General features: G+C 50.1%; 1 protein-coding gene across 1 annotated transcript; it reads right to left on the minus strand.

The window, feature by feature from the left end:
* Positions 1-6,128: 6,128 nt before the first annotated feature.
* On the minus strand, positions 6,129-19,690 carry LOC135298369 (neurofilament heavy polypeptide-like). The gene is made up of 9 exons (XM_064415929.1): positions 19,623-19,690; positions 15,259-15,491; positions 14,361-14,461; positions 12,980-13,115; positions 12,369-12,533; positions 11,400-11,491; positions 10,724-10,886; positions 9,204-9,430; positions 6,129-7,341 (listed from the first exon to the last, which is right to left on the minus strand). Exons 2-9 carry the CDS (start codon positions 15,421-15,423, stop codon positions 6,315-6,317), a joined length of 2,076 nt encoding a protein of 691 aa, XP_064271999.1. The 5' UTR covers positions 15,424-15,491; positions 19,623-19,690; the 3' UTR covers positions 6,129-6,314.
* Positions 19,691-27,295: the final 7,605 nt, after the last annotated feature.

Consider the following 27,295-nt stretch of genomic DNA (forward strand, 5'->3'; position numbering starts at 1 on the left):
AAAGAAAGCAGTGGAAATTCTTAGATTGAGTGTGGCCAGTATATTTTTGTATACCAACTGAAACTTAAAAATTGGAATAAGATCAAAAGATGTTGTGGAAAAATCCTAAACATGGGGGCAAATGAGAGCAAAGTGATTCCCAGAGGAAGCCCTTTAGGGTGTATCTTAACACTCTGGAAAGAGCTGGTGGGCTGTAGTGGTAGTGAACCTAAAAGGGAACTTGTCAAACTTTTCACTTAGTGGTGGCCACTCTATAGACTTGATGGAGGAGTGAAGTGGCCAGCAAATGGTACACTGGACTATGAGACTCTATTACAGTTCATGCTTTTCCTTAGGCGGGAACAGAAGTGGCAAGAGGTGACTTATGCTGATATGTTTTTCAGCCTTTGAAATCACCCTGGGTGGCAAAGGGATTGTGGGATTAGGCCTCCATTTGATCCACTGGTATTGGCTCTTGAGAAGGATAATAAAGCTAACAGGGAAAAGCTGAAACGGTGTTGTAGCACGTGCTCCATGCAACAGAGATCTTAGAACAAGGGACAGTAGAGGCACTTTTAGCACCCCCTAGAAAGCAGGAAGGAGGCAGGGTAGAGGAACGAGTAAAATTGGAACCCTCCTCCCCTAACTTCTGGTTCATCTGCCCTGGGAAAAACAGTAATTGAGGGAGGGGTTTCCCCACCAACTCCTGAATTAAGGGAACCATGGAGGCTTTACCCACCGTTGCCTAGTAGTGATAGGGAATGGGATGAATCTGAACCAAGTCCTGAGCCTTCCCTGCAAGGTCCAATAGCATCAAGGGCCAGAAGGTAAACCAGACTTAACCCACCCCCACAAACAACTAGAAAGCAAACTAAAGGACTCATACAAGCACCCTTAAGGCAGGCTATAACCTCTAACGGGGAACCAAGGGTGATTAAGGTCCCCTTTTTCTCAATGGATTTTGAGGCTTGGGAAAAGACTGCTAAGGGTTATCAGAGTGACCCAACAGGGGTTGCTAAAAGGGTAAAGTTTATGGCTAAGCAGCATTTACCTGATTGGGCAGACATGAAGTTACTACTTGATGCCTTAACAGAAACAGAGAAGCAGTTGGCTTTGAAGGTAGCCAAGGATTTAGCTGAAGATGCTTGTGCACCAGCACAATAGGATATCAGAGATGTATTTCCCCTTCAGGATCCGATGTGGGATCCCAATGAACCCGATGAATGGGCACAGCTTAAGAGATACCAAGACTTTTTAGTGAAAGGACTAGAACGAGCAATTCCTACAACCATAAATTGGTCAGCCTTATATGCTGTTGAAGAAGGTCCCTCTCAAACACCTTCTGAATTTTTGGATCACCTGCGGGACGCGGTGCAGGGATATACCACCCTGGACTCTGGATGGGATGAAGGAATACAACAACTAATAAATTTATTTTTCAGACAATCCACAGGAGATATCAGGTGGAAACTTCAGAAGATCCAGAGCCCAAATAGCTGAGACTTGGAGACTCTATTGGATGAAGCATGGAGAGTGTTTAGTAATCGGGAGGGAGGATATAAACCAGAGATGAAGAAATTAGTAGCAGTAGTAAGGGAGGGAGAAAAGGAGAAACGTGAGCAAGACCTGCCAAGACAAGGACCACCCCGACTGGGAAAAGATCAATGTGCAATTTGCAAGAAATTTGGACACTGGAAAAACCAGTGCCCAGAATGAAGAAGAGGTGATGAACAGAGAAAAAGCAGTTGGGGGTGGAGGGAAAGGGTGGTTGCTCATGTGAAGGAGGACTGAGGAGGACAGGAGGGCCCTACCCTAGGGGACCCTCTGGTTGTAGTTAAACTGGGGAACAAGGAAAAGGAAGTGGAATTTGTAGTGGAGACAGGGGCAACATTGTTAGTGTTGAATAAAGCCCTAATACCTCTAACAAATGATTATGTTATGGTAAAGGGGGCTACTGGTCAATCTGAAAGAGCATATTTCTGCAAACCATTAAAGTATTAATTGGGAAAGCAATGGGAGATTCATCGATTTTATATATGCCGAATGCTCCATCTGCACTTTTGGGCAGGGATCTGCTAGAGCAGCTGGATGCAAAAACAATATTGAAAAATGGAGAAATTAGTTTGGAGGTAAAGGACCAACAACATGTGGAGCTGTTGAGCCTAATGTTAATAACCAAAGAAATTGAAACTGTAAGTGAAGAAGAGAAAAACTTCAAGAAGATAATGGATCAAGTATTCCCTGGGGTATGGGCTTCTAATATACCAGGGAGAGCAAAGAATGCATTGCCCATACAAATTAAGCTCAAGGAAGGGGAACGACCAGTAAGGGTTAAAAGATACCTCCTAAAGAAGGAAGACAGAGAAGGGACTAGCAAAAACATAGAAAACTTTTTGCAAATAGGACTGTTAAGAGAGTGTCAGTCTGATTTCAATACCCCCATTTTGCCAGTAAAGAAGCCTGATGGGTCATAGAGGTTAGTACAAGACCTAAGGCTGTTCACAAAGTAACTGAAGAATTGTATCCAGTAGTTGCTAACCCTTATACCTTTTTAACTCATTTTTCACCTGAACTAACCTGGTTTACCATTTTAGATTTGAAGGATGCCTTCTTTTGCCTCCCTCTCCATGAAGCCAGAAAGAAAATTTTTGCATTCAAATGGGAGAACCCCAAACTGGATGGAGGAAGCAGCTCACATGGTGTGTATTACCACAGGGGTACAAGAACTCCCCCACTGTATCTGGGGAGCAACTTGCCAAGGATTTAAAGTGTTGGGAACCTCCACCAGGAGAAGGGCAGTTGCTCCAGCACGTGGATGACCTCCTAACAGCCACCCAGACCCAGGAGACACGCGTGCACTGGACGGTAAGCCTCCTAAACTGTTTGGGCCTGCAGGGCTATGGAGTATCCCAGAAGAAAGGCCAGATGGTGAGGCAAACAGTCATTTACCTGGGTTATGAGGTGAGTGCTGGTCAAAGGACCTTGGGGCAGGGTGGCAAAGAAGCAATATGCCAGACCCCGAGACCTCAGACAGTGAAGGAACTGAGAACCTTTTCAGGCATGACAGGGTGGTGCAGCCTATGGATTTCTAACTATGGGTTACTTGTTAAACCTCTATATGCCCTGATCAGGGAAGGGAGCAGAGATCTTCAGTGGACAAAAGAAGCAACCCAAGCCTCCGACCAACTAAAGAAGGCCCTCATGTCATCTCCAGCTCTAGGACTTCCAGACGTGAGTGAACCATTTTTCCTGTTTTCCCACGAAAAACAAGGGATTGCTCTGGGAATATTAGCACAGAACTTAGGCCCGTATCAGAGAGCAGTGGCCTATCTCTCCAAACAGCTGGACACGGCAGCTAAAGGATGGCCAGGGTGTCTCAGAGCTGTTGCAGCAGTGGCAGTGAACATCCAGGAAGCACACAAATTCACCCTGGGCCAGAAAATGACTGTGCTGGTATCCCACACGGTGTCTGCAGTCCTTGAGGCAAAAGGGGGACATTGGCTCTCCCCACAGAGGTTTCTGATGTACCAAGCTATACTAGTAGAACAAGATGATGTTGAAATTGTGGTAACTCACATTGTGAATTCAGCTTCCTTCCTCAGTGGGAGTATGGGAGAGCCAGTGATCCATGACTGTCTGGAGACCATTGAAGCTACTTTCTCCAGCAGACCATCATGCTGTTATTTCACTTACAACTTCTTCACCTTTAAGTTGTCTTTTTGTGTTAATAACCTTAGACTGAGTTAAATCATGTCATATCTATAACTTTTAAGAATGTTCATTTGAATTCTGTTAAATTAAGGCCCAAATATTGTAATGCTCAGTTACCTTCTTGAATAAGGCTAAGTTTTATTAAGTAAATTTTGGTAGATTTTATAAATGTTAAGTTTCAGTTTTACTTAGTTTGAACAATGATCTATTCCAGCTTTTTATGGATCCAGTTATGTTCAGTATTAATAGTGATTGAGTTCTCTTGAGAGTGCTTTTTGTTCTACTAAGGTGATAATGAAATTATGTTTATTAATTTGAAATCCTTTTAGGGCTGGGTTTTATTGAGTGCATCTTGTTAAGTTCTATTGATGTTGAAAGGAATTTATATCAGGTTTGAGTGTTATTTAATCTGAAATATCATAAATTTTATGAGTGAGCTGTTCAGTGTTTCCTTTGTTGCATTTTTTGTGTCATAAATACATTCATGTTTGTATTCCTGTTTTTATAGCCAGCTTTTCATATGTTTTACCATCTTTTGGTGTAATTATCTACAAGACAGGTGTCATTTCAGGATCCTTCTTTTGTTCTCCAGCTGCTCATGTATCTCTTAGACCAGACTACCCCTCTAGCTGGGCTCTGCACTGGGGCTCCATGGTTTGACCCAGTGCTGCCTCATGATTTTCAAGTATTTTTCAGAGTTCCAGGAAATGATATCTCAGCTTTGTCAGAAGTCTTCTCTAAACTGATGGTATTGTGACATCTACTCTAAGCAATCAGATGCAGTCCCAATTATTATTACAGAACCACTCCAACAGTTTGCTGTGTTTAAAGCATCTCCATGCTGAGGAAATTCTGGAGGAGACAGCTATTGGATGGTTCATTAGTCTTTCACCCCTAGACCTTTACTCCTAAGTGCTATTCTTAGGAGCCTTGTTTAAAATTACATTTAGGGAATTCTCTCCCACTTAGAGCTTGGGTGGTGGCCAGGCCTTAGCTCTGCCTAGACGGGAATTTGCCAACAGACCCAGATGTTTTCTGCATCAAAACTAGATTTGAGTTGCTTTGACGTTGCAATTTGACCCTCTATACATGACAGTAGAACTATTTTTAAAGGGAGCTTGGGAATTATGATCTGGAAATAATTATCCAAGTCCCCACTGAATCGAGGTTTGTCAGCTGTTTGCAGACTCTGGGATGATGGTACATTATTTCAGAGATTTCTATTTATTTCATTCCACCTATGTTGTTAGTTTTGTCTGCTATTAGAAATATTCCTGATCGTTGTATCCAAATTATTCCTAATTGCTGTAAGTTTCTTGTCCACTACATGTATTATTTTGCTACGATGTTTCCTCATACTCATAACAAAAGACATACATCTCATTAAAAAAAAAAAAGAGGAATGAATGCCTTAAGAACATTCAAATAATGCAATATGTACATGAGAAATTTGGATGACTAATCATTTTGAATCATGCAATATTTACATTAGAAACTTGGAAAAAAGATCATCCCATCTAAATCCCAATGGAGTGTCCCACAGGGAAGCCTAATTGATTCATTAACTTCAGGAGAAGAGATGCCTGTGTTTTATCAGCAACAGCTCAAAGCAGTCACCTGTTCATTCCATCAGATACTGATCAGCTCTGAAGCAATGAGGCCCAGTGGAAAGAGAAATAACCTCATCCCCTTGCAGCCTTTGTGGCCAGAACAGGAAGAGGAGTAGGACTGCCAAGACACAGCTGTGCCTGGAAACTGAGAGAGGCAATTGGCCAACAAAAGCCTCATGGCATCATCATGGGACAGTGCTCCTCCCAACCTTCTTCAGTCCTTCCCTGTTCCAGCTCCAGGAGGACATTCAGTGATGTCCAAGATCAACATTTCCAGCTAATGGACCTTCTCCTACTTCTCAGCTAATTGGAAACAATGGCCATTTCTTTCCAGTTCCCTAAGAGATATTGGACATTATTCTTTTGTTTGCTCATGCTGCAAAACCCTGTGTCAATGACTTGACAGAATTGGGTAAGTTTTGTTGATTGTAATTGCTCTTTCATGTATCTTATCTCACATCTAACAGATAACCAGTGATAACCTTCATGAGATCATACCCTCCCAAGAGTGAGCTGTTTCAACATCAGAACATAGGAGCCTTTTTTAAATGAACAAAAAGGGGGAGATGTCAGAGACAGGTAGAATAATGATAAAAGAAAGGCCTGATGAAACCAGGCCTTGTTCTGCTATATTAACAACTGGCCTGTCATCTCTTCTAAGGGCAGCTAAGCAGTCACAAGTTCCCATGTGAAGTTATTTTGAGAATGAGATTTGGTGAACAATCTGTTCTGAGGGTGAAAAACAAATGCACCTGCAAGAACAAGGGATTTGTCCCATGAGAATCAGTGAAGAGAATAGGTAACAATACAAACAATACAACAGAGAGATTTGATGCACAAGTAGAATATATTTTATTATCCAACAGAATAACTGGCATAACTAATAATAAGAAATCTACTAACTAAAGTGGCACATTAGGTTTGTCAAACTGTATAAAATAAGTTGTGTGAATAAAAAAAAGAGTTCTTCTCCAGCTCAGCTGGGTTCTCTGGGATTTTGGTTCCTCCCTTCTTTCAGGCTTTGGCTTCCCCCTTCTTTGGGGCTTTGGGTTCCTTCTTCTTTGGGGCTTTGGTCTCTCTCTTCTCTGGCACTTTGGCTTCCCCCTTCTTTGGGGCTTTGGGTTCCTTCTTTTTTGGTGCCTTGCTTTCCTTCTCTGGGATTTTGATTTCCTTCCTCTCTGGGCATTTGGTTTCCTTCTTTTCTGGAGGTTTGCTTCTCTTCTCTGGAGATTTGCTTTCCTTCTTTAGGATTTTCACTTCCTTCCTCTCTGGTGCTTTGCTTTCCTTCCTCTCTGGGATTTTGATTTCCCTCTTTTCTGGAGGTTTGTATTTCTTTTCTGGTAGTTTGTTTTCAATCTTCTCTGGAGCTTTGGTTTCCTTCTTCTCTGGGAATTTGGATTCCCTCTTTTCTGGAGGTTTGTATTTCTTTTCTGGGAGTTTGTTTTCAATCTTCTCTGGAGCTTTGGTTTCCTTCTTCTCTGGGAATTTGGATTCCCTCTTTTCTGGAGGTTTGTATTTCTTTTCTGGGAGTTTGTTTTCAATCTTCTCTGGAGCTTTGGTTTCCTTCTTCTCTGGGAATTTGGATTCCCTCTTTTCTGGAGGTTTGTATTTCTTTTCTGGGAGTTTGTTTTCAATCTTCTCTGGAGCTTTGGTTTCCTTCTTCTCTAGGAATTTATTTTCCTTCTTCTCTAATAATGCTTTGGTGTCCTTCTTCTCTGGGGCCTTGCTTTCCTTCCTCTCTGGGAATTTAGTTTCCTTCTTTTCTGGATGTTTGTTTTTCTTTTCTGGGAGTTTGGTTTCTATCTTGTCTGGGGCTTTGGTTTCCATCCGCTCTGGGATTTTGGTATCCTTCTTCTCTGGGGCCTTGCTTTCCTTCTTCTCTGGGGGTTTGGTTTTCCCCTTCTCTGCTTTTGGAGGTTCCTTCCCCACAGAGACACCCTTCTTTTCTTTCTTCTGCTTCTCTTTCTCCTTCTGCCTCTCTTCCTCCTCCAAGGCTTTTGTCTCCTCCTCAAGCTTTGGAGCCGGCCGCTTCAGCTCCCTTCTGCAGACAAAACAGAAAACATGGCTGAGAGTCACCACCAGAACCTTGGGCTCACTCGTCCTGGCTGGCCCTGCACTTCATTCCTTGACCCTGAGGCCAGGCAGCAGCGCTAGACCATTTCCGTGAATTCTCCTCAACCCACAGAGGTTGGGAACATCCCAAGGGAGGGCAGTGGTGGAAGGGCACCTCCAGGACCAGCCAAGCCTGAGCCTTGCCATCAGAAGGGCTTGACTGTGCAAGCTCCCTCTCCAGGCACAGCCAGACACCTCCAGCCCACTGCCAAAGGCTGATCCACCAGCTCTCTGCGCTGTGCCTGAAAACGCCCTTTGTCTCTGGACTTCCCAGTTTCAAGCAGAGCACAGAGTGCCAACGTCTGCTGATCTCTCCTGCAATTCTTACTCAGCTCATTCAGCTCCCTTCTCCCTGGGCAGAGCTGAAGCAGGATTTCAATGAGTTTGGATTTCACCTGAGGCTTAGAAGCAATTCACATTGATCAGGATGTCAGTTAGACAGGTAGACCATAGGTTAATGATGATGAGATGCTTCAGCCAGAGCTGATTGTTGTATTGCTTACCATGATGAGCTTCTTGATAGAAGGAAGTGGAGTAAGTGAACTGTTAGAAGAACATCTTGAAACCAGCAGAACAATGGTTAGCACCTGGGCTTGATGTCAATCAGTCACTAAGCAGGGGACCTTGGATGGTGCCAGAGGGTCACAGAGACCTGATGAAGACATTCCTGACTTCATCCCTTGAGACCACTGGCCCAATTGGAGACCACCGACCCAATTCCAGAGAAGAATTGCACAGGTGTGAAGGACTAATGACCTCATTTTAATACAGAGTGGGGAGGGGAGGTGCTGGGGTTGTGCACATGTATTGTGTGTAAGATCCTGGGAAATAAAGAGAGGGCAAAGAACCTTGTACAGCGCGGTCACGCCTTGTAGGGACGACTCTGGTGCCGCCCGCCAGGGTTAATAAACATACCACTTTCTAACTTTAACGAGTTAGAGAGTCACTGTTCGTGAGCCTCGGTTTTAACAACTCATAGCCTGATCCTAAATGAGAATAATCCCATCAGTCAGAAAGCAAAGGCTGCAGGAACTGCTCTCCTGCAAGACAGGCTCTTGTCAGTCAGATTTCCTGCTGGAAGCCAGCTGTGACCAAGCCAGCTGCTGCTGTCTGCCGTGGAAACCATCTGAAGCAGCCTCGTCCCTCTCCTCCCCATGAAACCAACTTCAGCCTGGCCTGAAGGAAGTCCTGATGCACAGGCTTGCTTTAAGCAGCCTCCACTCCCAGCTCACACTTTGCCTGTGTGTCCTGAGCTGGGCTGCCCTGCTGGAGCAGAGCTTCTCCTGTGCTTGCCCACTGCTGCAGCTGAAGGGGAGCCTCAAGGACAGGAGCTTTTATGGCTGCTGCTCCACCATCAGGAGAACCCTGGCAGATCAGCACTGCAAGGACTTCATCTGTGGCAGCACCAGCACCCAAACCAAGGTTTGGTCTGTGCCCCACGCCTGCCCATACCACAATCCCACTGTTTTGGTGAAGAAGGGAGATGATGAAGAAGAAGCAGCTCAACACCATGGAGCTAAAGACACCAGTGCCAAGGCAGGGCCAGAGCCCGGCTCCCTGAAGGCAGCATCTGAGGCAGGAGGGCTCACCACTAAACTAGAGAAGAAGATGCTCTGTCCCAACAGAAGAAGGTGCTTCCTCTCTTGGGAGCCAGGGAGCCAAGAGTGGCCATCCCTGTGCTGCTTCTGGCCTTTGCTATGCAGCACCTCTGAGCTCAGAGTCCTTGGAGCAGGGAAGCCCTGCAGGGACAGTAAGCCATGGAGAGCAGGAACCCATGGAAGGCTTACTCACCTCTCCCTGAGAGGTGCCCCAGAGCCACAGCTGATCTCCTGGGGGCTCGGGGAGCAGCTGGCACGTGAGGCCTCCCCGGGCACCAGCACCTCGGAGCTGGGGCCTCCCTCCACGTGGCACAGCGCCGTGGCACTGGAGATGCTGTTGAGGTGGCCAGAGAAGGGCAAGGAGACCTGCTGGCTCTCTCCTGGCTGCAGCACACCTGACACTGGCAGGATACTGGAAGCCTGCATGGAAGACAGGAGAGATGGAGGTGTTGAGCATGGAAATGGATGCAGAAGAGCAGCTTGGAGCAAAGTGTAGCTGCAGCCAGAGGGGCCTATTCCCCAAACACTGCCAGAATCACCCTGATCTCATCCTGCATCCATGTCACTGACCAGTGCAGTGACCATGGGGAAAATCTTCTCCCATCCTCACGGCTCAATGCATTCATTAGTACATGACATGAAAGTGAACTGGGATGTCTCCTGGCACTAGAAATTCTCTCTGATGCACAACTTGCCTTGAAAAAGTTTCAAAACTTACTGCTTTTAGAAAAGGAGGAGACTCAGAGTGAGAGCACTTGGAGCTGAGCAAAGGACTCCCAGCCCAGCTCATCTGACTCCTGAGGCTCTTCCCCTCTCTCTCTGATTTAAATGCTGCTCCCTCAAGGTGCTACAGCAAAAGCTCCTGCAAAACCTTCCTCTGGACCACCTGAGGAGTTGCAGGGGGAGCAGTGCCCTCCATAGGGGCTGCACAGCGTCCTTGGGCAGCCCCACAACGTGTCCTGCACGGCCTCTCCAACACCCAGCTGCTCCAGCAGCACTTTGTGCTGGGCCTGCAGGGATGGGAGGCCCCTCTGTGGCCAATGCTCAGGGCCACCAGTGGCACTGGCAGCTCCAGCCCTGCTTGCCACACTGACAGTGTGCAAGGGAGACAGATTCCCTCTTCCCTTCTCCGCTTCCAGGGCAGTGTGCGGTGCGTCCACGCAGCACCTGAATCCCTCCAGGCCTGCTGGGAGGTGAGGGTTTGCAGGAGCTTGTGATGGCACCTGAAAAACAAGCCATGCCCTATGCCTGCAGGAAGAGACAGCCACTTTGCCAAGTCCCAGTTTGTATGACAGCTTCAGGGCCAGCAGTGCAAGAGCAGCTCTCAGGTGACAGCAGAGAGCTGCAAACAGGGAGTCTGGCTGGGCTGGGAAGAGGGCACATGGAGATCAGGACTCATCCCAGCTTGCTCTGCCAAGGAAGCTGCAGCTCTTCCCATCATGATGCAGATGAAAGCCTCATCTTGCATTGGGAAGGCAACAAGGCAAAAAATGCCACACTCAACACAGGCCTGTAGGATCTGAGTGAGCTTCTCCAAGGAAAACTCTCCTATTTCTCCCTGCCACTCCCCCATGTCCAGCCACTGGCCCTGCTGCCCAGCCACTGTCAGGGCACAGGACAGCAGGGCAGCAAAAAGGGAGCTCAGCAGGAGCATGACTTGCTGGTGGCAGGCTGGGGAGGCAGCACAAGCAGTAGGTGTACAAGAAAATCTACCTCTACTCCTGAAGACTGGGTCAAATCCTGCTCTTCAGTCAGGGCTGTGGCTGCCTCCTGCTTTCCAGCCTTGAAGTGCCTCCATCGAGACGCTGGGCAATTCAAACATGTTCTCATCTCCTTTGGTGGATGGGGAGTGAATTGAGGTGGGTGAAGCTCATCTCTGGAAAAGAAGATAACTGTGAACCTGTAGTGGGACCTGTAGTGGGAGGGAGGGACACCTGCACCAGCAGCTCCTGGTCAGGATGCAGCCCCTGGCTGGCTGCTGGCACCTTGAACTGAAAAAATGCTTGGATCCAGCCCTTCCCAATCCAGGCTGGAGCAGGTCTGCTCTAAAGGCAGCCCAGGGATGACACTGAGCTGCTGCAGCAGCTGCAACTGCTTGCACTGAGGAACTGCTGAGGGCAGGGATGAACACCCTGTGGGCATGCAAAAAGCACAGTGGGAGAGGAAAAGACAGAGAAGGCAAGCAAAAAGGGCAGATTTGAGACATCCAGGGGCAGACCCAGGCAGTGACAGCCAGCACAGCCCCCCCAGGGCCCAACAGCAGAAACTCTGCAGCTCCACCAGGTATTTATCAGGAATGTTTCCCTGACACTGCTGGGGGCTTGGCTGACATTTTCCAACACTCCCAGGGGACTCAGGTGGCATTCTCCATGCATCCAGACATACATACATGGGCTGTAGTGCTGGGATCCTGCCAGACTCCATCAGCCTTGGGCTTGGGGAGGTTTCTGCCAGCTGTCCAGAGCTCCATAACTGTTTTCTCTGTCCCAGGAAGCAGGCAAGAAACATTTTTAAAAAAACCCAAAGCAAACCACTACAGGGAAACCTAAAAATCCTTAAACAGCTCAACCCTGCTCTAGTTATTTCTTTAGGGACAGCTACCACTCTCCAGCTGAAATGCTGGGCTTTTGGAGAAAAAAGAAAAAGCAAATTACATGTTCACCTCCAAATTTAAAAGGATCAAGGTAGGAGAACCTTTCAAACTACAAATTATTGGCCCAAAGGTAAAAGCTTTGCAAGAAATCTCGAATTCAGACCAGGCTGACAGTTAAACAACTGGTTCCTCTGGTGGGGAGAAGCCCTCCTCTTTATGGTAAGCAGTCTGAGAGTTGAAAGCAACTGTTCTGTCAAACCTCAGGCTCCCTGGCACAGCCTGCCTTGCCTGTCCTTCCTCTTCACTGATTTACATGCAGTGCCACAATGGCCCAGGTTCAGATGTTTGGTGCCATTCAGGCAATTTGGCATTGTCATTTCCTTATGTTTTAATGTAAGTTTCAATCCTTGCAACCACTCTTCAAATGCCAGCTTTCCTTTCGTTGACAGAAAGCTCAAGGTTCCCAGAAGTATTCTGACATCCCCTTTTGTGCTCAGAGAGATGCCATTTCCAAACAGATGTTTCCAAAGTTAACAGCATTTTCAAGAGTAATGCACTAAAGTGACCCTGGATTCCAGCTCAGACCAACGACATTCTGTGCCAGACACTGAGATTACCACCCGTGAGGCACGAGCTGTTTGTGCCACCCATCCCTCCTGGCCTTCTCCACAGCAGCCTGTGCCTGTTTTCCCCGGCAGAATCCCTGTGCCCTTTGCAGCCTGCCAGGAGCAGCTGCACAGAGGCACACATCTCCCCTGCACTCACCAGTGGGTTTCTCTCATCCCCGAACACGCCGATGAGAACATTGGTGCGATGCGTGCCCAGCGCCTGCACTTCCACCAGCACTGGGATCTCTGCAGTGCTGTGAGGCTGGACAATCCCACAGGGCCTGGGGCTGGAGTAGAGCACAGCAGCGTCCTCCTTGCGTTTCTGCAAGAGACACAATGAAATGCAGCTTCAGAGGCACCTCTGAAGAAACTTTACACTCCCTAACATCCACCGCAACAGCAACTGACACACGTGTTTAAAAATGCCCAGGACAAAGGTAAAAGGCACAAACAAGATGCAAGAATTGTAGGCTTAGCATTCCCAGGGGATCCTGCAAGGAGGCTGCCAGCACAGGCACTGGTGTCTGTGGATGCAGCAGCTTTCACAACCCTCTAAGATCTCCCACAAGAAAACACCCTGAAGACTAGAACATAAGCTGTTCCCTCAGCAGGTTAAACTGCATCCTCAAGTTTACATTCAGCTAGGATCCTGTTCTCAGCAAATCTTTAAGACTGAATAGAAACCAGCAAGGTCATGTCCAAATCCTTTTTTCCCCTAATAAGCTCCTCAATAATATTTGACAGGGGGAGGTGGATGGGATGCCAAACCTGTTCAATGAGCCCGTAGCAGCCAGGCAGGTGGCTGGGATTCCTAATCAGGAACTTCTTCTCATATGGCACCTTCAGGAGGCACTCATCATACTGCAGCACGTGGGGGGACACTTGCAGCTTGGGAACGAGACATCTGGACAAAGAGATGAGCCCAGGGGAATTAGAGATACTGAGAGAATGGAGAACATTTACCCTCAAAGATTGTGAGATGGAGCATAACACACTGGTCACTGTCAAATGGACATTGAACAGCCCTGCAGTGATAAATTGCCTTCTACATCTTCCCACTCCAACAGGTCTTGTCAAGGAGGGGCAAACCCTGAGAGGCAGCACCCAGAGGCTGCCAAGTGCCCCAGGCAGAGCACTTTGTCCCACAGCTGCCTCAGCCCCTCCTTTCCCCAGGAAGGCTTGCAAGGACTCCTGTAACAGTCCCAGTGATCCATGAGCTCTAGGGGAGCCTTCCCAACAAGGAACAGAGCTCACTAAGGCTCAAGGAACACACAACTCCAGTGCCCAGGAAAAATGACTCCCTTCTCTGCCATGGTGCTGTTGCCCTGCCTGGGAACTCAGCTGCTTGCCCCAGCCTTGGAGGGCACGAGACACCAGCTGCCCTCCAGAGTGGCTGATCAGCCCCTCCCAGGCCCTACAGCTCCCTGGCTCCTTCCCTCCACAGCTCCAGGCACTGACTGTCCCCAGCCCACCTGCTTGACAAAATGGCAGCCCAGGCACTGCCTGGATGGCTCTGCCTGGGAGAGGGAACAGTCCCAGGGAACTGCATCCCTCCTGGCATTCCACTGACACCCACAGCAGCACAGCAGGATGGAATTCTGCTGCAGCAACAACCACTTTTGCTCTCAACCCTGAGAACATTCAAGCTCAGAGTGGGAAGCAGAGGGAAGGAGAAAATCTAGAGCTGAGCTGCCACATCAAGGGCTGCTTTCCCCTCCTGAGACCTTGCCCTCAGCACTCTTGCTGGCAGCCACTTCCCCCCTGCCACGTGCCCTCATGAACAGAACCAGAGCCTGGCTCTCAGCAGGCTGCTTGCTGTGTCCCAAACCAATGCACGGTGCTCGCACCCAGCACAACTCCACCTCTTGCAGCAAGAAGGAGAGGAGGCCCTGGGGAAATTTGTTCCACCTCAAGCACCAAAAGCCAGGCCAAGAAATGATCTCATTCCTGGTGCCTTCAGAAAAGGGCCCAGGACCCTGCTGGGCTGGGAGCAGGGCTGCTTTTCACCACAGGCTGCTGTCCAAGCTTGGCTCTTCTCATGCCCAGCTGGCACAACATGAGCTCATGAACCAGCACTTCTCCTTGGCAGCTGCAGCCAGCAAAGCCTGGGCAAGGCAGGGGCTGGGGGAGGCCAGGCAAGGGCTGGTACCTGGCTGTGATGACCAATGATGCCACTCCCTTGCCAAAACCCTCCAGATCCACCAGCATCTTCCTGTAGAACTCCATCACCGAGTTGGAACACAGGGTCACCTGGTGGAAGAGAAGAACAGGAAATTCTTCCTTACAAAAGCTCATTATCCACGTGTGATATCCTCCAGTCCTTGAGGGAAGATTTTGTCTTGATTCTGCGGCTGCTCCATGTGTAGAGCACAGTCTCAAAGCAACAAAAGCCTTCTGGCAATAGCAGATGTGTTAAACACACCTTGCTATCAGGGCATAGCTCAGCTACATTAAAACATTAGACTAAAGCTCTACACACCACTGTATTCAAATTAAGGCCCCAATTTCTCATCTGACTACAATGACATAAATGCAGAAGAAATCTGACTTGAACACAACAAGTTCAGCTTTACAGCAGGAAGCTGAGGGCAAAGTGTGGCCCAGCAGGTGCTGGGCAGTTCATGGCTGCAGAGTTTTTTGTCTCCACTGGAGATTCCTGCAGTGAACACAAATCCTTCTGCTCCCCAGGAGAGGGGAAATCACACCAAGAAGAAAAGCTAACTGCTTTCTACAATGACATCCCTCTAACAACCACCTTCTGCCCTCATCTTTGCTCTGCCCACTTGCAATCAAATAAATGGCTCTCAAGAACACAAGAGTGACTTCTGGCCTTGACCATATGGTATGTGACCTCAGCATATGATTTTGGAAAGAAAACAGTGCTCCTTGAGGAACACCCCGAGTAAGGCAGCTGGCAGAGGCCTCAGAGCAGTGCAGATCTCTCACTCACACCATGCTCAAAGCTGCAGCAGAGCTAAAGCCCTCCCACACTGCAGTGCAGCTGCAGCCCTGGTGCTGAAGCGTCTCTGGCTGGACTCTGCCCGTACCTGGATGTCCTGGTGTCCCTGGGGCAGGATGGTCCCTCGGCTGGGAGTGATTGTAAACTCCCGGGGCTCCACATAGAAGTGAATGCCCTTCCTCCAGGCTGGGTCACTGTGGCAGCGGATCTGATCGACGCTGTCCACGGCCGGCTGCGTGCCATCGAACGACATGCGGAGCTGGAACGTCACGGGCACCGGGGAGCTGTTAGTGAGCCGGCAGCGCTGGGTGTAGGGAAAGCCTAGGAAAGGACACCAACATCCATTGAGGCTCCCACTGTGGCATGACTCCTGCTGGGAATGGCCTGGCACGATGAAAGTGGGACTGGAGTTTAGCTCTGGATTATCTGAACTACAGCTCAGCCAGAAGCTGCATGAGGAATGAATCGTCACTCAGTTCCCTCTGACACAGATTGCAGACTGCAGCCTTGAAAATGCCCACTCCTAGCCCTGCTGAACACTGCAAGCTTCTCTCTTGGCGATGGGGAGGAGCTGCCTCACCTGCCCCAAACCAGCACCAGTGATCTCCCAGTGATGAGTGTGCACCCAGACCGAGCATTTCCTCTGAGAATTCAAGCTGTCAAATTCCCTGTTCAGCCTGCCAACACTCCCACCCTTTTCAAGATAGATAAACAGTGAGTCAGCATTGAGAAGAAGCTACAGCAAAAGAAAGTGAGGATGGAATCAGGAACTAGAACGTGAGGCAAAGCAGCCCAATGCAGCTTCTCTCTGCAGGATCTTTAAGGCATCTCTTGGTTTGGGCCAAACAGACTGAGCACGAGACAGCTCAGAGCCCACTCAACAGGGGGCACGCCAAGCCTTGCTTGGAGATTGGCAATGAGGAACCAGGTCCCACCTCACCCAACAAACGGGAACATCACACCCATGCTGCTCACTGGGATTGCTGCCTGCAAGGCTTTACCCCACTGGAGCTCTGGGATTTGCTTTCCATGCTGGAAAGCCAGAGATGCAGCCACTCATGGTGGGGATGTCCTGCAGAGCCCGGAGAGCAGCCACAAGCTGCTCTGCAGTGGACATCTGGCTGGGCTGGCAGCTCTGTGGGGAGGAGATTTCTCCCCAGGCCTGCTCACCAAGAGGCACTGGAACACAGATGGGGAGAAAAAACAACTGCAGGTGCAGCCCAGAGCTGCTCTGTGCCCATCCCATGAGCACTGCCAGCTCCAGCAGTGACTCCAGCAGGGAGGCAAGAGAGGCACAACAAGGACAAACGCAGATGGCAAAACCTCCAATGAGACTGAGCTCACGGCATGCAGACAACAGTCAACAGTTCCAAAGAAGCAAAGATACAACAGCTGCCTTCAGCTGAAGAGACCTTAGGAATGAAAGCAGATCCAGCAGGATCAATCTCCTGGTTCAGAACCATAGTTCCATTGGTTGCCTTTCTTGTTTCGTTTCTTCAAGAAGGCAACTTGACAAGTGCCTCCATGGTGATGCAGGGGGGGACAGAAGCAGCTCAGGAAAGGCAAGTAGTTTCCTTAAAAAGTCCATGACCTTCCTTGTTCTGGGTTCAGGCTTGGTAGTGAATGCTCCCCTTGGTCTGGGAAGGGGGATAGGGGTTTTGGGGGTTTTGGCCCTGGGGGTGGGCTTTTCCCTTGGGGGTTTTTGGCAGCTGTGGCGTGATGCCGTGGGCGCTGTGCAGTGGGAGCTGAGGCTGGGCAGGGAGCGGAGCTTCCCTTCCTCCCGCTCGGGGATGGGAGCTCGGCCACGTGCTGCTGCGGGAGGTTGTGTGCTTGGCCCCGGCACTGCCCTGGTTGCAACTCAGCCTGGCACCCACCCTGCCTGCCTTCCCCGCTGCTGCCTGCTGCTCTCAGGCACTGCCCACATCCCCCTGCCCTCTGTCCCTCTGCAAAAGGAGCATTTCCCTCCTTCCCTCCTTCCCTGCCGCTGCCGGCTGGCAGGGGATCACTGCCCTGCCAGAGCCCACAGCTCCTCCTGCTGGGATCCTCACTGCACCAAAGGGAAAAAACGGGACTTGGCAGCTGGCAAACATCTGCTCTTGTTCTCTGGGCTCTCCTGATATAGTCTAGGAAAGAACTGTTATTCCTTTCCCCATCGTTTGAGCTCTGTAATTTCAAAGGTATCATCATTTGGAGGGAGGGGCTCATCTTTCCATTCCAGGAAGATTCCCACCTTCCTTGGCAGACATCTGTCTTTTCAAGCAGGACAGACACCAGAAAATCCTGACTTTCTATGCCTTGCTTCTGTTTGATCTGACAATGGCCAAATGCTCCCTGCAGCACCAGCAGCCCTGCAGTTCCCACCCTGAAGAGGCTGCTGGGGCAGAGCAGGAGGGAGGGATGCTTTTCCCTTGGAAGGCACAGATCCCTCCCGCTGTGTCCCAGCCCAGGCAGCACTCACCAAAGGAGATGTCCCCAAAGTCGAGCTCAGGGAGGTCGAAGTGCAAACTGGGTCCAGTGACGCTGCCCCTGCATGGCGAGGACAGAGCAGGAAATGCCTTGGTTCAAGGAATTGCAAAGCTCCGGCTGTCGTGGCTCGGGGGCACAAACCTGGTGTCAGGGCACCGTGCCTTTCAAACCAGCACACACCATGTGCTCAGCACAGTGCCCCTGGGCACAGGAGGCAGCTAAAGCCAAGTGGCCAGCAGCCAGCAGCCACTGATGGGCTCTGGGCACAGGGCAGGCAGGAAAAGCCCCCGGGATGCTGCTGGTCCCATGAAGGACCCTGAACACACAGCCAGACATGGCTCCGGGCCTCAGTTTCCCCATCTGCAATGGCATGGACATCAAGGTGTCCCCACAAACTTCTGTAACCAGCCCTGCCAGCCACAGGTTCCTGCTTTGCTACTTCTTAGCTGGAACTGCTGTTCCCATGGAGGAGCTTTCTCAGCAGAGTTTGACCCACACCATCATTACAGACACAGTTCTGAGCCATGAACCCAGGGCAGCCCCAAACATCCTCTGAAAAGAGCAGCAACACTTCTACACAGGGGACAGATGAATCCTAGAGGAAAGGACCAGCTTGCCAGCAGTGCACCAGCTGGCACAGCCAAGAGCAACAGCTTCAACAACCAAACAAGGGGGTCCTGAATCTAGCACAGCACCTCACCTGTCCTTGAAATCAGCAGACACACTGCAAAAGTCACCAACACCCACTGAAAGCAGCACTTGAAGCTGCACAACACTCCCCAGTTGATTTCATGGCTGATGCCAATTCATGCCCACTCTGCCTTGTGGTTAAAAATCCAGGCCCAGTGACCTGTGCCTTCTGTTGGATTCACAGCACTGCCCCTGGCTCTGCTCCACACATCTCAACAAGAGACACCTGCCCTTGCTCAAGGAGAAAGCTGCTGATGCACAAACATCCCATCACCAGTTAGGGGAGGGACAGAGGAGAATCAATTATTGGATGGTGGAAGGTTCCCTCTTGATCTCCAAAATAAAAAAGCAGCACTTTTCCTCCAAGAACAAAGCCATCATCATTCTTTCTCCACTGGGGGCAGACCTACTCACCACTTTGCTCTTGCTAAGTAATAACTTCCTTGTTCTTGTTCATCCATCTCCCTTATCTTATTGTCATAATCCAGTGCAGATTGCTTTCATTTCTTCACTGCCTTGCCCCAGTGCCTCCCAAGAGCAGCAGCCCAGCTCCAAAGCTGCAGAGCAGCCAGCATCAGCTCTCCTGCTCCCACTGCATTATCCTAGCAGCACATGGCTCAGGCTGGCAGGGACAGGGCCTCGCGCTGCTGTGGTGCTGAGCACTGAGCTCTGCCTCCCCTATCATCACCCCTTGTCCCTTGTGCTGGGCCAGGATGATCTCTTGCCATGGCACCAGCCCAGGGGATGATGCCCAAGTCCTTGGCACAGTTCCTGCTGCACAGTTCCCTGACTCCCACATCAGCCCTTGCCTGGCTGTGCACAGGAGGCACCAGAGCCCTCTGGGCACAGCAGCAGGGAGCACAGCTTGTCCCCCACAGCATGGCCATGAGAGGGGAGGTGAGGCTGCTGCTGCCCATCTGGGATGGATTATTAACAGAAGTTTTTAAAAGCACTGCTGCTGCTGCAGAATGCCCCAGGCTGGCCCATCTCCAAAGCCCTGGGGGCCTTGCTGGCTGTTCAGCTGGGACATCCCAGAGCAGCTGCTGCCCAAAGCTGATCCATCCCACTGCCTGCCATGGCCCAGGGCAGAGGGAGATCCCTGCAGGGAGGAGTCATTCCAGCTCCAGGTACCACACAGGGCAGGAGGCATCCTCCCACTAAAGCAATGCCAGCATCAGAGCTGAGATGAAGACCTCAGCAAACACCTTTTCTCTCTGCTGCACCCCAACAGGGGGTAGGTGGGGCATGTCCCAGAGACAGCTGCAGATGTGCCCACCAAGCTCCCAGGGTCCTTACTTGATGGTCAGGATGGCAGGCGTAGGAGATCCAGCCAGACTGAACCGGAATTCTTCCTCAAACCTCCCCAGCACGGTGGCACTGAAGGAGATCTGGAGAGTCTGGCTCCCACCTGCTGCAATGATGCCCTCCTGGGGTGCCAACTTGAAGCCCAAGCCCACCTTTGTGGCCGAAGGGATGTAGCTGAAGGGAGCATCAAGAGCTCCTTGGTTGATCAGGTTCACCTGCAGCAGCAAGAAAGCAAAGTGGAAATTCGTGTGGAATCTTCCCTTCTTGGGAGTTATTGTCTAAGGATGCAATGAACAGCCACAAAAGGCAGAAGATGCTTTGTGCTGCTGAATGGCAGAAGTCAGAAGATACAAGAGGACAAGTTCTGCCTTTGGGTTTTCATGCAAAGCAGTGGCAGCTGCACAGACCTGCAGTCACCCTGGGGTTATCCCATGGACACAGAGCAGTGCACCTCTGGGCAGCATCACCCAGCTCATGGAGACCTGGCCCTGAGAGCAACGTGGGGTGATTGCAGCTGCCTAGTGAATCAGCACTGAGCTGCTGCTGCCCCAGCCTGCACAGCTCCAACAGCACCATCACCTCATTCACCTTTTCCCACACCATGGAAACAAGACATTTATAATGAGGCATCAGCAGCAAAATGTACACACAGCACCATCTTTTGGTATAGAAAACTCGTGGTGTCTTTCTCTTCTACAGTCAAGCTTTTGAAAGTGTTTGCCCTGATGCAGTGCCTCATTTCCTGCCTCTTTTCAGTTGCTCTTTCATGAGTTTTTTACAAGCTTGACACTACTGGGGGGTGGACGCAAATAGGTAGAAAAATCCTTTGCTTTTTTCCCAGGAACACTTTTCTCTTTCCAGAGCCAGAGATGCACCAAGGCTGAAGTGTGGGACTGGTCAGCAAGGGACAGAACTCCCAAGGCTTTCCTGGGACTTCCAGGAATGAGCAGGAGACCCTTGACTGGAAGCTGTTGGCAGTGGACTGAAGCTCAAAGGCAGCCAGTTGGTTCCAGCTGCTTCTGCAGAGCCCAGTCCAAAGGTGCCTTGTGTCTGGCACTGCCACAAAAGCCTCTGAACATGCAGCTTTTGCACCCAGTGCTGGTTGCACCTGCCAAGGGCTTGTTTTGCAGGAAGCCTCCCAGCTGATCCCTAAGGAAGGCTGCCCAAAAGCAGGGGCTGGGCCTTCATGAACAACAGACACACCTTTCTGACCCCCCAGACTGGACTAGCACATCAAATATTCCCTGCTCACAACTGCCCAGCTTGGCAGGAATTCCACAGCTCCACCAGGCTTGCTGCTGCCTCAGGAGCCATCAGCATCCATCCTAAGCCCTGCTGCTCACCTCACAGACATGGGGGGTATTGACAAAAATGTCCCCAAGGTCCAGAGTGTCACAGCTGAGCTCAACCAAGGGTCCTTGGCCTTCCCCTCTGAGCTGCAGGGGCAGCCTGCTCTCACGGCCTGGGGAGAGATGTCCATTTCAGTACAAGCATTCCCTCTGTCACACTGTCTTTTCCAGGCTGCCTCAGTGCTAGTCCCTGACTCTGAGCTGGATGCCACCAGCTCCTGATGCTGCAGGACAAGATATGGACCCTTCTCTTCCCTCAACAGATATCCCTTGGGGCTGACTTCTAATTCCTAACCCATTCCTCGGGCTGGTTTCCAATTGGAGCCACCAGTTTGCTGAGTTTCAAACATCTCAGGGGTCCTGGAGGGGCAGACCAAGCAGTAATGGGTAGAAATTGAAGGAAAGGAAATTTAGGTTAGATATTTGGGATGATATTTTTTCCTGTGAGGGTGGTGAGACACTGGAGCAGGTTCCCCAGGGAAGTTGTGCAAGTCCCAGCCCTGCAAGTGTTCAAAGCCAGGCTGGATGGGGCTTGCAGCTACCTGCTCTAGGGGGAGGTGTCCCTGCCCATGGCAGGGGCCTTGGCACTAGATGATCTTTAAGGTCCACTCCATCCTTAACATCCTAGGATTCTGTGCTTTCCTTCCCATGCACCTAGAGGAGCTTGGAAATCCATTCAGTGAAGGCACAAAGCTCATCCAGAGCTGGGCAATTACCAAACTACCTGGCCCAGCAGCACAGGACTTTGTTGCCCAAGTCCTCACCTTCTGACCCTCAGCACTGGGCTCTGTTTCCACAGACTGAGAGCTGCAAGGTGACAGCTCCCACACAGGGAGAGAAGCAGCTGCTGGCCAAGGCTGCTCCTTCTACCAACAGCCTGGGCTCAGTGGGGCTCAGCCACCTCTGCTCTGGTGCTGTCTGGCCAGTGGAGCTGATCCAGGCTCAGGGAGCACATTTCTAACCCAGCTCCTGCCACCTGATGATGGATCCATGTCCAGTGGAGCCATCCTGGAGGCCAGGGGCCTGCAGGGGCTTAGTGCTTGTTCACTAAAGCTGCTCTGCTCTGCAGCTCTCTGGCCTTTGAGGAAATGCCAGCAAAGGCATGGCATGAAAACCTCTCCCTGCACTGCCTGGGCTGTGCTGGGATCAGGAACCCAGACACAGCACTCTGAGCCCTGGCCTTGCACGGAACACTCCCTGGGAGCTGCAGGGCCACTGGGGATGTGCCAGCACTGCCCTGCTGGCCAGGGACTCTTCCCAGCACTGCCAGGGCAGCCCAGTGGGCTCAGGCTTGCACCATGGCTGCACTGAGGGGGAGAGAAGCAGGGCAAAGGAGCTGCACCTGAGATGCTGCAACAAGCCACACTTTGATACTCCACTGCTTCCAGGGGTTTGAAAGTCATCTTAATTTTGGCCAAACCATCCGGCTCGATTTCTCCCTCCTACAACAGAAACAGCAAAACATTTCTCTTCAAACTTCACATTTCTTGTTTTCAATCATAGTCCTGTCAGCCTTTGTTTAGAGCATCAGTGATGAGTGAACAACACAAGGAGCCCAAGGAAACCCTGCAAAGGCAGCTCAACACAGTGCTGGAAGCTCTCAATGCTGGTCAGGTCCCACTCTCCACAATTTCCTACTGCTCTGACACAAGCTCTTGCTCACATCATGCTGCTGTCAGCTGCAGTGGGATGTAACTGCCAATGTGCACTGGTGGCTCTTCACAAGGAGAGATCATGATCCCCTCCCCCAGAAATAAAAATATTAGTTTAACCTGTTTTGAAAGAAAGCAGAGGTTGGGATTATTCTGGGCTTTACTCCAAGGGGAGAAGGGATTTTGCACTGTGCAGACACCAGGCATTCATCATCTCTCACAATGCCAGTGCTCAGAATCAGGGCTCTGGCTGCTGGCAGCACGTGGCAGTTTGCTTGCACAAACAGAAAAGGAAAAGGTTTTCTGTCCCTGTGTTCAGGAGAACTCAAAAGGCCCAGTGAAACCTTCCAGCCTTGTGTCCAGGCTCACAGATGGCACTGGAAGGCAGACTCAGAAATAGTGCAAGGCTGGTTACAGGAGGCCATTGGCATTTCTGGGATTAACCTTGGGCTGAGTTTGGCCTCCTTTTCCCAGCCAGCCATTGCCAGCTTCAGGTCAGTGTGTGAGCTGGCAGTGCTGCAACAGCCTCTGCTGAGCCCCACGTGTGGGGGCAGCCCCTCCCTACAAGAACTGCTCCCTGTGACACTGCAAGGACACGCACGGAGTGCCCTGAGCTCCAGCCCTGGCAGCAGAGCTCGGCTTTGTCAGGCTCCCAGCCCTGCCTTGAGCCTGCAGGCCAGAAATGCTTTGAGCATTTTAGCATTTTTAGGTGAGCTCTGCAGCTGCACCAGAAACTTGATGCCCTCCCTCCCAGCATGTGGGGCCAGCTGAGGATCTGCCAAGTGACCACAGCCAGGGTTGGAGTGGGTGGGAGGAGAAAGAGGGAGAGGAGGAAGAGGAGGAAAATGAGGTTCTCAGCTATCACTTACCATTGGCTTAATGAAAGAAACGTCATCAGAGAACATGGGGTCCTGGTGCACCTTTGCCATCTCCCCTGGGGCTCTCAGGAGGGCAGCACGATCTTCACAAGAGCCCTTCTCCTTCCCTGTTTCTTTCTCCTCCATTAATTTTTCCAGGCACAGCTCTCTCTGTGACTGCCCAAAAAGACTCTGCCTGCAGCCAGAGGAGAGACAAAGCCAGCAGGTCATTTAATAAGCCACAGATTTGCAGAGAGAAGTGTGAGTGCAGGAGAGCAAAGCACCTGGGGAGGAGCAGCAGTGTGACAGATGAGCAATGCCACGACTGACTCTCACCACTAACAGACAAATATCATGTCTATAGGTTAAGAAAAGGTTTTTTACCCCCTGAGTTGTTATCAAGGGACAGCTGGGGTTGGGATATTTGGGAGGGTCGGCTTGTCACCATGGTGACATCTGACCTCCAATCAAGATTGGAGGAAGTGAACTCCACCACAGGACAGCGAAGAAGGGGTCAATGGACAGAATTTTGGGAGAGGCTAAAGGGTTAAAAGGCAAAACCTCCATTGTGTGGGTGAGCACACCTGGGGAAAATCCTTCCATAACATCTTCTCCATCCAGTCTTCTGTTGTATTTTTGATAAGGTTTAATCAACCTTTCTAAACTGAGGAAAAGTGAGTGGCTATTTCTCACAAGCAGCCGCTCCCCAGCAAGGGCTGACCCCAAGCCCTGCGGGTCTCAGAGGGATCACAGGATAACTTGCTGTTCACTGGCACAGCAGGTAGTTTTACTCCACACCTGCAGGCTCAGGAGAGGTTTCCAAAGCCAGAATCCCTCAAGGGAACCTCCTGGCTCAAAGCCTCTGCTAAAACTGAAGAGAATCCACCAGCCACTTCAAGTGGCTTTTCCTCCCACTGAGCTGCTGGGGGAGGCAGATAAAGATTATGGAGCAGGACTTCCCTGGGAAGGGGAGACAGAGCTGGGTTGCAGCTCCGTGTTACCAGCACTGTGAAAAATGCCTATTATATTATTGGCTTTTTGCAAATAGTAAAATTAATACTATATGTGTAATGTTGGAAAGTGATGTTGTATTAGTCCTTTTTTACAGACCAAGGAATAATAACTGTTGAATTTGCAGTGTGGTTCTTTGGTGTGTTTTACCTTGAAAACATCCTGATTGAGCCTAAAAAGGGCACATTTTAGCAGTACTTCAATGAAAGCTATGCTAAGAAAGGGAGCAGTCAAAACTCTGAAAGAGTGCAAATGCACATTAGAGCAATACAGTGACATGGAAACCCAAAAGGAGGATGCCATTTCCAGTCTGAAGGATCCAATCCCAGCTCAATGAAGCACCATGAACAGGAGCACATCAAGGAAGCAGAACAGGAGGTTTCTATGTATTTACCAGCAATGCAGTCTGGACTATGGGTTGTCACCCACACTGGTAACTGTTTGCTTGGCCCAGCAGAGAAACTCTGTGCAATGTGTTGGAAATAATTATGCAGATGTGTTGGTGCACTTTGGATTTAACAGCAGCAATCAGGATTGGTCACCAGGTGAAGAGCTCTTGCCTGACAAACACAAGACTCTCTGCTTTGATGCTCAGGGAGAGCTCAGGGGAAATGTGCTTCTGCCCAGCAGCTGCTGGCCTTTGTGCTTTTGTACAGCCCCACTGAGGAAACAAAAGTTCCTGGCCTTGGTGCTTTGCTGCTGCTCAATCTGTCACTTCCAAGTGTCTTCTGGGGACTTTGGTGATGAATGCATCACACACAAAAATAAAGAGAACATCTGCCAAGCTGAACTTTGTTCACGTCAGCAGTGATGAACTTGCTTCAGGTTCAGCTCATGAAGGACCTATTGCTGCAATGATGGGCCTGACCAGTTCCCATTACCACTGGTGAGAACATCCCTGCTGGCTGAGGGAGAAGCCTTAGGACAGCAGTGCTTATGTGCTGGATGTGAGGCTTTGGAGAGAGGGGTGGAAAGACAAGGCCCCAGCAGCCCCAGAGCTCCTGCATGTGCTCCAGGGGTGATGCCAGGGCTGCTGCAGCTCTCTGCTGGGGCTCGGGGATCAGTGCCTGCTCTGGGCAAGGCACAGCATTCTGTTCTTATTCTTCTGCCAAAAATTTCACTGGAACAGAGAAGCTGCCAGTTAAGGGAATCCCTGGCCACACTTCAGCACTACATTCCATCCCATTCCATTCCATTCCATTCCATTCCATTCCATTCCATTCCATTCCATTCCATTCCATTCCATTCCATTCCATTCCATTCCATTCCCACTGCTGCCCCATGTAACATGCTCCTGCCCTCAGATGTCAGGATGGCAATAACACTCCTGGGGGAGACTTCAGGGGTTGCCTGAGAAAGAAGGGATCTTCTTCTTTTCAAATTATCATGAGAAGAGGATCCAGCCCAGTTCAGGACTCAGTTTTCAGGACTGAAAAACCAAGTGCAAATCAGCCCCTGCATCTCCTACATCTCACCCCGGGCTGTACCCACCAGACTCCTCTGTTCCTGCTGTAGCAGTCATCTCTCACACAGACCTGGCTCCCCAAGACCCAAGGACACAAGCTCTACAGCTGAACTTAACTCCTCTGAATTTCAGCCAACATCACTAAGCTGTTGCCTGAGCCCACAGATAGAAGAGCCGTGAAGGAGACATCCCTGACATTGTAATAACCAAATGAAAATACCAGTGCCAATAGATGGGGCTGGCAAGCTAAATTTTTGGCCTTTTATCTGTGAATTGTGAGCTGTTCCTTAAGATAGTTCTCATCCTGTTACATCTACCCTTTCAATGAATCACTACTGCACCCTGACAGGCACTACCGCACTACTGACAGGCAAAAAAGATAAGGTATGGAGAGGGGTTTAATAGGTTGTTTTCTTCTGCTGTTTAACTAGGGCCCTTTGTATGTTTGTTTCCTTGCACGGCATCTAAAGGCAGGTCCAGATCTCCCAATGGCACCTGGCAATCCCCAGACACTGCTCTTGCTTTGAGCAGTGTGTCTGCTCAGATGATTGCCAGAGGTCCCCTCCAAAAGTTATTCTATACTTTTATCTTCTAAATCAGCCCAATTGCTTTTCAAATATTCACTAAATGTCTCATATTTCCTACACACCATGTGCAAGTACCCATGGGCATGTGGTATATTGATAGGCATTAGAGGAGCTCGACCTTCATGAAAGTTCCCAAGGAAGAATTCATGATCTTTTGGCAAACACTTAAACCAAAATGAAAAAACCAGCAGAAACACAGGAACTTCAGAGTATTCAAAAAGAAATCTCAAGGAAAAGGGGGCACAACCTTATTCAGAGATTTAAATCTCTGTTTGAAATTTTAAACTGGCTTTCAAAGGTTCATCATGGAACACAAGAGGTGACTGATGCCCTCCGCTGACAAGGGAAATCAGATCAGCTTCAGGAACAGGAACTGCACGGGCTGCCTGCAGCACAGCTCATGTTGGGCATCTGATGCAGGGACCCCTGCAAGGCCACGTGCCTGTGGCCTCCCAGAGAATGGCTCTGTTTGGCTGACAGTGCTGAGAAAGCATTTCAGGAGCTGCTTGTGCTCAGCAGGGTGCAAGCCAGCTGCCAACATGTTGCAGCAGCCTCCAGGAAAGCTGGGACAGAGAAAGCTCAAAGGCTGCATCCTGCTAAGAACACTGAAGGCAAGAGCAGCTGCCATCCATCCTGCTCCCTTCCAGCCAGGGCTGCAGGGATGCTCAGGCTCCTTTTGTTGCTCTTTCCCAGCCCTGTTATCACTCAAAGGTGTTTTGCACAAGGACAGATCCTCACCTCTG

The sequence above is a fragment of the Passer domesticus genome, chromosome 4, assembly GCF_036417665.1.
Source record: "Passer domesticus isolate bPasDom1 chromosome 4, bPasDom1.hap1, whole genome shotgun sequence".
NCBI classification, from domain to species: Eukaryota; Metazoa; Chordata; class Aves; order Passeriformes; family Passeridae; genus Passer; species Passer domesticus.

What these genes read in the sequence shown, in the direction of transcription:
- LOC135298369 (XM_064415929.1), bottom strand. Translation starts at nt 15,423, where the DNA reads ATGTCGTTCGATGGCACGCAGCCGGCCGTGGACAGCGTCGATCAGATC. An exon ending in GCTACGGGCTCATTGAACAG is followed by an intron (nt 12,534 to 12,979) that starts GTTTGGCATCCC and finishes TGTCTCTTGCAG; the next exon opens with AAACGCAAGGAGGACGCTGC. An exon ending in GGGATGAGAGAAACCCACTG is followed by an intron (nt 11,492 to 12,368) that starts GTGAGTGCAGGG and finishes TTCCTGGGACAG; the next exon opens with AGAAAACAGTTATGGAGCTC.